Raw genomic sequence first — 11508 nt, 5'->3', positions numbered from 1 at the left:
TTCAGAGTCCTCCGTGGCTTCTCTGAGTTACAGGGGGTCTCGGCGTAGCAGTGCATGTCCATATAACGGTTGCAAATGGATACCAACTGTCTTCGTAACAAAAAGACACACCAAAAAACATCCAAATACCTCCATGCTGCTCGTATGTAATGTCTGTCTTGTATTGAAGCCCCGAAATGCGAAATTGTCCCGAAAAAAATTAAACAAGTCTATATTTCAAGCTTGTTTTGTAGCGGAAGCTTCTCGAAGCTCCTCTTCCCAGTTCGTCCAAATTTGGACGAACTGGGAAGAGGAGCATGGAGGAATTTGGATGTTTTTTGGTGTGTCTTTTTGTTACGAAGACAGTTGGTATCCATTTGCAACCGTTATATGGACATGCACTGCTACGCCAAGACCCCCTGTAACTCAGAGAAGCCACGGAGGACTCTGAAACTTCTGCAATTTCAATTTTGGGTGAACTATCCCTTTAAAGCCTGTGAATATTCTCATTTGTCCAGGTCATCTATATCCCCAAAGAAATTTAAATCAAAAGCTCTTTGGGGATAACAATGACCTGGACAAATGAGAATATTCACAGGTTTATTGCACAACAATTTGGGTTGGCAATACCCTTAAAATGGTGCGGGAACATGAAAGATTTAGCTTGGAAAATTTTAGATTACAGAAACCACCTACAGTACGGTTTAGTCTGAGATGCAAACAACAAAGGCTTACACCAACTAGCCTGTGCTTAAACAACCAAGTCCAGTTGCTTTTGATTTAAATTTCTTTGGGGACTCATATTTTAAAATGTAAAATTACAATTCCATTTATAATATATGGTAACACTTTACTTGAATAGGTATTCATAAGATTGACATAACACTGTCATAACCATCAATGAATACTTATGACAGCTGTCGTTAAGTGTCATTCGGTAAGTTATGTCACTTTTGATGCAAAGTTGACATTGTTTGAGATGTTTTTGTTCTGACAACTTGACATAAAGACAATTTAAACTGTCATAGCAGACCTAATTACCAAACTTTAAAAAATGATGTCAAGTTCTCATAACAAGGACATCTCAAACAATGTCAACTTTGCATCAAAAGTGACACATGTTTATGACAGTGTTATGTCAATCTTATGAATACCTATTCAAGTAAACCTAATATATTTATAAATTATAATCCATTCAGACTGTTAAATACTGTATAACTGCTGCAGAAATATCTTTTGTTATGAATTGTTGTTGTGTGTCTGTACAGCATCACTGGTGAGAGCAGCTTACATAAAGCAGAGGTGTGGTGAACTTTTGCTCTTTTCATTATGGCTTTTGATTGGGGTGGGGGGTATTCAATTTCCATTCTCCTTCAAATGAAAGCACTGTTGGAGTTAATTCATTGTTTATTATGCTTTTTTGTTTTCTTCTTTTTTTTTTGTTAATGCATTCTCACAAAGGTCAAGCTAAAGAGCAGATTGTATACTGTAGAAAGTGCCTGGTTTCAGTGATATGCGAACCTCTATTGTGATCTTAGGTCTGTTGTTAAACTAGATACACACTCTTTACATAACCGCCTTAAATAGGAGGCGTTCAAAGGGGTCATGGACAAACAAGATGAGGATGGATACAAGTCCTCAGTTACCAAATCAGCACACATAAACACACAATTTATAAAAGGTTTAGAAAAGATTTAACACCACGACGATGATTTAATTCTCTGTTTCGTGCTGTATTCTACTCTTTACTTTACAATTTACTGGATACAAACATGTTTCAACAAGTAAACACTCTGAAAACTCTTTACATTCTTTCATGTCAGATGAATCCACTACATTAATTTATAAAACTCTGCAGAACACTATTTCGTTTCCTCATAGATCTGTACTTGTACTTGAAGATTGCTTTCTGTCGATAAAATATCTCCAAGCCCACAATTCAAACTAGTGGTAAAAAGCTATTGATATTCTTTTCATGCTTTTCAAAGAAGCCAAATGAGTAAAGAACACTTCAGCTTTTCATCAGCATTTCTACTCAAACAAGTAAAGCATCTCTGTGCAGAGTGCAGTCGTTCTTGCTCATCCTCACTTCACATTTCAATTTCTACACAAGCAAGACATTTCTAGCATAGGAAAAGAGCACTAATCCACATAAGAGGGGGAAAAAAAACACATGAGCAGTAACATTGAGCTTATTTCTACACCACAGGTCTTGTGGGAAGCGTAATAGGAGTATAGTTTGTAGCTGTGTGCTCCTCTTCAGTGGTGTCTGAGCTTCTTGTAGAGGACGTACGCTGCGCCCAGAGCCCCGACCACGACCACGGTGAGGACACCCACAGCGACCCCGAGACCCACCGTGGAGTCTGAGGCCCCGTCCGAGCCGGTTGAAGCTGCTCGCATCACAAGCAAAGCACAAACATGTTCATCGTCATCTCACTTCCACACAAAGCATTCACGACTTTCACACAAACAAGCAGACATGGTGCAATGGAAACTCAACTATGTCAACTATTTAGAAAATCATATAAATACCATACCTTCCTCTTTAGATGTCAGTGCTGAAAGAAAGAGAAAGAAATCATTAGACCATGTCTGAATAGGGAAGAAAAAACACAGTTAAACTGGACTTAGTCTGTGGTGAAGAAGAAAAAAATATGCTCTCAGCTGATAGTAACATAGGTTATGGCACAAGAGTTTACATGCAGATTTCGCTGTGATTTAAAGGGATACGCCAACATTTTTTTTTACGTGTCTTACCTCACTCCCGAGTCCATGACCAGCAGATAGACACCATCCTTTCGACTGTGCGTGCAGTAACAAGGGAGATAGAGCCGTATCGCCCGTAATTAGCTTAGCTCAAACGCTGGAAGTGTATAGGTAGTGTTAGCCTGCCTCCACCTAAAGTCATCAGAGAAACTCTTCAGCAACTCTAAACGGAAACCGGCGGGCCGATCTTCGTCTCAGAGCTGACAAAACTCTCCGGTAAGGCATCTTGAGCCGTCAAATGCCGCTAACGAGACGAGATCGGTCAAAACGGAGGGTTCAAGCAAAGACGCTTTATTTTGGTTCAAGCTAGCTACATCGAGGGTAGGCTAGCTTCCTATTTCAAAGTAAAAGCACAAATTCTATCGTCATGGTTTTCTGTATGTAAAGGGCAACGGGTGTTTTATTTTGTGAAAGTAACAGGAAGTGCGTTGGTCACAACGGCTAGCTTGAGTAGCGCCGAATTCGTCCGAACAAAATTGTAAACAGCTGGTATTTAGACAAATTAACGACACACTGCTGATCTAAACGGCTACTTTCTCACCTAAAAATGTTTGAAATGTGGATAAAGTGATATATTTACAGAGTTTAGAGCTAAAATGAAATCAGCTTCTGACTGCTGATTTCGGCTCGGGTAGGAGGCAGGCTAACACTACCCATACACTTCCAGTGTTTGAGCTAAGCTAATTACGGGCGATACGGCTCTATCTCCCTTGTTACTGCACGCACAGTCGAAAGGATGGTGTCTATCTGCTGGTCATGGACTTGGGAGTGAGGCAAGACATGAAAAAAAATGTATTAGAGGTGGTTTTATAGAAAAGATATCATATTATAATGTATATTCCCTTATTGCAACGCTACCATCTTCCACATATTTTATACAATTTCCATTAGTATCGTTAATATTTTACTTAAACACCAACAACAAAAAAAGAAAGAAATCATCACGATTGCACATAACTGCATTAGTAGTATTGCCTGTTGGTGTGTTGTATGCACTATCTCTCTTTTCTTTCATTGGGTTTGCCCTGTTATCATGATCATTGTTGAAATTTTACTGTTGCCAAGCAGCCAAACTTACTGTTATCATTCCTGGTGACGATGGGAACCACCGAGGAGAGGGTGGTGGCCTCTGAAACACCGGTGGAACGAACGTCTCTTCTCCTCCTGTTGCCACATTGCTGTAGAAAGAGTTAAGCCGATGAGTAAAGAGTTCCCAGCATTATGGGGTAAAATGGGCTGGAGGCTTTTTTTTTTTTTTTAACCATTGCTCACCTTCATCCATGGTGCAAAAGAGGAAGTGACATTGTACTGGACTCGAACAGTGGAGGCTCTCAAAGGCATTTTGGTGTGAGCTGAGACCCCCCTTCCCCCCTCTGGTCTTGTTTTCTTTGGTTTATGTTCCCTTTTTGGGTCTTTACTACAGTGTGTACTGCAAACTGTGGATGGCATATAACCATTTGATAGATCTAACTAAGTTATGCTTCAATATAGCCATGTTTCCATCCAAAGTGATTCGAATTACTGGGAAATGCGCATTAAAAGAAATTCGAATCGTGTGTGTTTCCATCATCATTTTCCGATGCGATACATCTCGATGCGCATCTAAACAGCTGATGGAAACGCACCTAATGACTTTTTTTCCTTTTGCATTTGTGACATTGTATGTATTTTACCTACTTGCCTTTTGTATTTCTATTATTTATTTATTTTTAGTTACTATATCTTCATTTTATTTTTATGTTTTCATTTTATTATCATTTTTACTCGGCATATATGTGTGTATCTGTGTGTGTACATGGGTATGCACTTGTTTATACTGTATACGGTAATTACTTTATTTATGTGCTGTTGAATGATGATTGTTGTCCTCCAAATCTCAATAAAAATTTGATCACAAAAAAAAAAACCCATTGCTCACCTTAAAGTCGCTGCAGGTGCTGACCTCACAGAGCCGGGTGATGCAGTGGAGGTAATACGTCGACACCGTCTGGTTCTGTTGCTCCATGAACCTGAAGGCCTGGAAGGAGAAGCGGGCGTGGTGACTGTCCCCGTTCTCGTGGATGGTGGTCATCTGGTCCTTGGAGCACCTGTTTGATAAAAAAAATAAAAATAAAAGGTGTTGTGTTGGCCAAACATGCATGGAGATCATGCATCTCTTTAGACTGAGATTTGACGACTTACGAGACAAACAGGTTGAAGAAAGTGGAGTTAGTGGGATGAGGAGAGATGGAGGCGTAACACCGGTCCATCAGGACATGGTACCTGGTGGAAGGTGAACGAGAGGTTTAGTTTCGTGTTTTTTTGTGACATGAACTTAATTTAAGACCAACTACTCGTTCTTCTGTGTGGATTCTCTTACTGATCAGTCAGGTTGGCTGCTTTGACCTGGACGTAGACGTCTTTCCTCAGCTCTATTCCCTGCTGTGGAATGACCAGAGGAGACGTGTAGTTGACATCCTGTCAACAGAGATGTACAGTGAGGTGTAACTTCTGGTTATTACCGGTACTCATTTTTTGTGAACAATTATTTTATTTTACATTCAATGTTACAGAAGCAACAATATACATTTTCTCCCCGACATAATAAATTGACAATATAGTAAATAATCCCCTGGCAACTATGCAACCCAATCATCCCAGCCTCACTAACACAGCCATACACTCAAAATTTTCCAGCTTGGAAGTAAGAGTTCTATAATATTTCAGCTTCCCAAAAACAACCATCAAAAAAGTACAAAAATGACATCACATAGGCATAGTTTACAGCTGCTAGGTGGGTGCTAACAGAGAGATACCGAAAGAAACAAGGCAAAAGAGAAAACAAAAAAAAACAACCAAAAAAAAAAAAAAAAGAAATAGATGGTAGCACACTGCAGAATCATTAAGAATTAGTTCTTATTTACAATGATGGCCTGACACAGTTTGTTCGGGAAGCTGCGCGCCACTTTGTTTAACATCTGTAACGAAACACATACTGTAGGGTCTCGTGGACATCAAGAAATACATCCAACTAAAGCCTGACATAACCAAAGGGAGAACACAATGGGATCATCCCTATGTTCCCCACTTTGTATGGGACCGGGGAACATAGAACCTTTTTTCTAAAAAAGGGTCCTATGGATATTTTTGTTGTTGTATCCTTTTTGTTAATTTATTGGAAATAAAAACATATATATATATATAATATAATATATATATATAAAAAATGAAGACAAATAAAAATGTCCAATACTTTCCGTAAAAAAAAAAAAAAGGGTCCTATGTTCCCCACTTTTCCCTAAAAGGACCCGGGGGACATGCAATTTTTGTACCCATACCTGGAAGTGGAGTTGGGTTTAGGCAATGAAGAAAGGAGTTGGTTAAGTTTAGTAAAAAGACCAGGTAGAGGCTAGACAGGCCAGATAGAGAGAGAGAGTCCAGATAAGTAGAGAGAGCCCGTCGACCAGCAACAGCGGGGAACATAGGACCCTTTTTTTGAAAAAAGGTCCTATGTTCCCTGGTAACAGTGGGGAAAATAGGACCTTTTTTCAGAAAAAGGGGAACATAGGACCCATTTTCAAAAAGAGGGCCCTGTTCCCCCATAGGGGAACATAGGACCCGGGGAACATAGGTACGCTCCCGAACACAACAACAACAACAACACTGGTCTGAATGACTGAAAGCAGCTTTAGATAAGGACAGTCACAGGTCCCAGCAGGAAACATCTCTGGTCTCAACTTACACTGAAGAGCTCCATGCTCAACGTGCTGACGAAGCTGCCATTGTTGTCCCTCACTGCGATGGACGATGCTGACCTACACAGGGGAGGACACGGACGCATGAAAGACAGTTTGACTTCTTCCTACATGTTACTGAACACCACAGGATTAGCTCTATCTACACAGGAGTGGTTCTCTTACAACTCTGAAAAGAAAAACGAGACTGTGATAAGAACAGATCTTATCAGTGTCACTAAAGGCAAATACCACAACATGACATAGGAAAGGATATTTTGATTTTTGAAGATTTTTTTCCTTCCCAGTTTACCAAACCTAACCAGCTTAGCTTATTTGTGTTTTAGATAGATAGATAGATAGATAGATAGATAGATAGATAGATAGATAGATAGATAGATAGATAGATAGATAGATAGATAGATAGATAGATAGATAGATAGATAGATAGATAGATAGATAGATAGATAGATAGTACTGTATTAATCCCTTAGGAGGTTACCCTCAGGGAAATTGAGGTTCCAGCAAGCAGCACAGCACCGATCATACATTAAAAAGGCACAGATAGATATAGAATATAAAAATAAATATTAAAATATAAAATATAAAGTGCAGTCAGGGCTAGAACAACAGTAATAAATACATATAAATACATCAATCCTAATCTAAATTTTATGTTGGACTCTTGATTTTTCAATTCCTTGCGAAAGCAGATAATTAATCACACCATCCACAAGGCCAGGGTTGTAATTCTAACAAAGTAAAAAAAAAATTAAAAAAAATGCCAATGCTTATACACTGCTGCCCATAAAGTTGGAATAAAATATTTTTTAACCTCTTCTAATGAAATGTGACAAATTGATTTATTTTTGATAGATTAAGTGTTTATCTTCTCAAAATGTTATTGATCAATCTCTTCCAAACATATCTCTGTGAAAATTAGATGAAAAATAACCTTTATAATAGGAGTAAAAAGAGGAATGTGTCTGAAAACCTTGAAAACAGTGTCCATATACTGTAAGTCAGTTTTTGCTGCAGACAGTAAAAGAAGTAACTTAATAAACCTGTGGCTTGTGTTCTCCCCTAATTTTAAGAGAATTTTAAACAATGCTCAGAGTAGCTGGAGTAAAAAATGACATTAATGTTTTGTTTTTTTTGCTTTGTTTTTAACTGGGGGGGAGAAATAGAGAAATCTCTCAATAACCAAAGCAGAACTTGAAAAGAAAACTTACCAGCCGAGTGATCAAAGAAACAGTCTGTTTCCCCCAGCATGTTATGTAACAATACGTCCAGATTAGTACAATAAACAAAACCAAACAAAAGGATCTTACACTTCCACCTGGGTGTTGTTGATGAGATACTCCAGAGGGTAAGCGCAGGAGTAATAATACTTGAGCTCGGCGTTGTAGGTGACGACTCCCGTGGTTGGATCGTGGGAGCGCACCACCCCGCTGACGTTGACCGTCTGGATGTTGGAGAAGTCGGCAAAGATCCCCGTGCCAGCTGCACTGGTGGTCTGGAGGCGACATACGGCAGAGTCAAGCACAGAGAAGAAAGAAAGAAAAAGAGAAATCATATGGCTTATCCCTCCACACTGCAAATCTTTCCAAGAATATTTGTCCTTTTTCTTGTCAAAATGTCTAATTTCTAGTCAAAACTAATCTCTTTCCCCTTAAAATAAGACACATCACCTAAAAATTAACTTGTTTTTAGATCATTTTCACTTGCTTCAAACGAAATTTCACTTGAAATAAGTAGAAAAATCTGCCAGTGAAAGCAAGTTTTTTGTGCTTGTAATAAGGAAGAAAAACTTGCTCCACTATCAGATTTTTCTACTTATTTCAAGTGAAAATATGCTTGAAAAAAGTAAAAAGTGTCTAAAAACAAGCTACTTTTTATGTGATGTTTCTTATTTTAAGTATAATGAGATTTGTTTTGACTAGAAATGACATTTTGACTAGAAATAAGACAAATATTCTTGGTAAGATATTTGAGTTTTTGCAGTGTATAATTTTTTCTAAATGAATTTAAGGACCTTTTAACTCTTGTTTCTGAGAATTAACTCTTTGAAACCACCTGCACTGATGTGCTTGCTTTGAGAACCACAATGTTATATAAAGCTGCAGAAACACCTATAAAAACAAATAAAATGAATGGGATCATAAGAGGACAGCAAGTGTCATTTTCATGACTCGCGGTGTAGCTTTGAGTTGACAAACGCAGTCGAGAGCATGGCTACTTTGGCGTATGGGGAGGAATGACGTATTTCCGCTTTTACGTAGATCCCAGTGGAGAGCGTGCACTGTGATAGGTTTCCTTCTTTGACAAACACAGCTTGTGTCCAATAGTTTAAAAAAAATTTTTTTTTTAAAAGAGCAGACCTGAAAGTAACGAGTACTTTTCAGCCTTCCTAGAAATGAACTCGAGTAAAAGTAAAAAATATTTGTCTTGGAAATGTATTCAAGTAAGAGTAATAAGTACCAAAGAAATCTAATACTCAAGTAAAGTACAAATCATCTGGATATGTACTTAAAGGGATAGTTCACCCAAAATTTAAATTTCACTCATCTACTCACCCTCAGGTGGACTAAGGGCTGGGAGAAGTTTCAGAGTCCTCTGTGGCTTCTCTGAGTTACAGGGGGTCTCGGTGTAGCAGTGCATGTCCATATAACGGTTGCAAATGGATACCAACTGTCTCTTCGGAAGAGAAGCTTCCACTACAAACAAACTTGAAATATAGACTTATTTAATTTTTTTCGGGACAATTTTGCATTTCAGGGCTTCAATACAAGACGGACATTACATACGAGCAGCATGGAGGTATTTGGATGTTTTTTGGTGTGTCTTTTTGTTACGAAGACAGTTGGTATCCATTTGCAACCGTTATATGGACATGCACTGCTACGCCGAGACCCCCTGTAACTCAGAGAAGACACGGAGGACTCTTCTCTTTGCAGAACTTCTCCCAGCCCTTAGTCCACATGAGGGTGAGTAGATAATGAGTGAAATTTCAATTTTGGGTGAACTATCCCTTTAAGTACAGTATTCCGTTATTGCTACTACTAACCAGAAAGTTGCTGCCGCAGGCGTTGGTCATGTTGATGGGGAAGGAGAACCTGACAACGGGCGGTGTGACAGATTCATCCACGGTTCCTTGGCAGTCCGGGTTGTCGACGACGTCGTTGATGACGAGCAGAGACTCGTTGTAGCCGGTGTAGACGACGGGACAGATCAGGATGGCCAAGCTGATGGTGGACGTCCCGCATTCAACCGAGATGTCTGTGTATTCTGTGAGACAAAGGCAAAGATCTCTGCAACTACACTGCAAAAACTCAAAATCTTTCCAGGAATATTTGTCTTATTTCTAGTCAAAATGTCCAATTTCTAGTCAAAACTAACCTCTTTTCACCTAAAACAAGACTCATCACCTAAAAATTAACTTGTTTTTAGATAATTTCACTTGTTTCAAACTAATTTTCACTTGAAATAAGTAGAAAAATCTGCCAGTGAAAGCAAGTTTTATGTGCTTGTTATAAGGAAGAAAAACTTGCTCCACTGTCAGATTTTTCTACCTATTCCAAGTGAAAATCTGCTTGAAAGAAGTAAAAAGTGTCTAAAAACAAGCTACTTTTTAATGTGATGAGTCTTATTTTAAGTATAATGAGATTTGTTTTGACTAGAAATAAGACAAATATTCTTGGTAAGATTTTGAGTTTTTGCAGTGCACCACTTGAAATCTGTATGGTCAAAATCAGAATAATGTGCTTCACATAAACCAAAGCGGAGAACACAAACGTCTTCTCTTGAACTTTGAACGAGAACATAAAAACCTCAGAAACAGGAAAAAAGCTGCAGCAGACATACAAGTACGTACCTGGACGTCGAAAATCGCTTTGGCATGTTAACTGACTGCTCTTGGCTACCATGGATACCAGGAGAAGAAAGCTGAGAAGGATCATCTTAGCCTTCCTTGGTATGGACATACGTGCAATAGCAAAATATGAATAAAAGTATGTCAAAAGAATCCCAAGTTTCTCTACTGTTGTTACCTTCCTTGGCACCAACTTCAACTGTCTCACTGCCTCTGTGTGGAGCTTTGGGGATTCAGGTTTATATATAGCTACGACTCTTTCTTAGGATTGGACAGAAACAAGGTCAGTGTAGTTTGGTGTGTCCACCTTGACTTCACTGTATGGGAACAATTCTTTTGTACGTCGTATTCCTCTAGGGAGTTACTACCTCTAAGGTATATGGTCCATGGAGATGCCCGGACAAAAGAATTGGTGAAACCCTATGCAGCCAAAGTTTTCATGGGGGAACAGAAACAACGGCTCAACTTCTTTTGTTTAAAATAAGAGATTCCCCCTGGAATGCAAACATGAGACTTCATGAAGTAAGTGTTAAATCCCTCCGGATCACATCCAATACTTTGTTGCCATTTTTAGGTGAGAGTCCACGTTTTAACAATAACAGCAATATCCCTTTGCATGACACGTCACGTCCATCGTGTTGGATAATTCACATTGTGTTCTGGGATCTTGACAGGTGTCTTCTGTCCTAACAGGTGAGTTCTGTTCGGGTCATGACCTGGTCATGATCTGGTGCTGACCCGGTTCACTGCAAAAACTCAGAATCTTACCAAGAATATTTGTCTTATTTCTAGTCAAAATGTCATTTCTAGTCAAAACAAATCTCATTATACTTAGAATAAGACTCATCACATAAAAGGTAGTTTGTTTTTAGACACTTTTTACTTATTTCAAGCAGATTTTCACTTGAAATAAGTAGAAAAATCTGACAGTGGAGCAAGTTTTTCTTCCTTATAACAAGCACAAAAAAACTTGCTTTCACTGGCAGATTTTTCTACTTATTTCAAGTGAAAATTTGTTTGAACCAAGTGAAATTGATCTAAAAACAAGTTCATTTTTAGGTGATGAATCTTATTTTAAGTGAAAAGAAATTAGTTTTGACTAGAAATGAGACATTTTGACAAGAAATAAGACAAATATTCTTGGAAAGATTTTGAGTTTTTGCAGTGTCCTGACCCTGT

At 38.6% G+C, this 11508-nt stretch overlaps 1 protein-coding gene across 1 annotated transcript; it reads right to left on the bottom strand.

Moving 5' to 3' along the window:
* Positions 1–2148: 2148 nt before the first annotated feature.
* LOC146974034 (zona pellucida-like domain-containing protein 1) lies at positions 2149–10384 on the bottom strand. Its single transcript, XM_085798913.1, has 10 exons — positions 10333–10384; positions 9526–9746; positions 7790–7974; positions 6467–6539; positions 5105–5202; positions 4927–5007; positions 4664–4832; positions 3824–3923; positions 2517–2537; positions 2149–2372 (listed from the first exon to the last, which is right to left on the bottom strand). Exons 1-10 carry the CDS (start codon positions 10382–10384, stop codon positions 2239–2241), a joined length of 1134 nt encoding a protein of 377 aa, XP_085655039.1. The 3' UTR covers positions 2149–2238.
* Between the last annotated feature and the right edge of the window lie 1124 nt (positions 10385–11508).

Source organism: Trachurus japonicus, chromosome 14, assembly GCF_045865225.1.
Source record: "Trachurus japonicus isolate A0001 chromosome 14, Traja_1.0".
Classification (NCBI taxonomy): Eukaryota; Metazoa; Chordata; class Actinopteri; order Carangiformes; family Carangidae; genus Trachurus; species Trachurus japonicus.
This window is presented reverse-complemented; position numbering and strand designations above follow the sequence as displayed.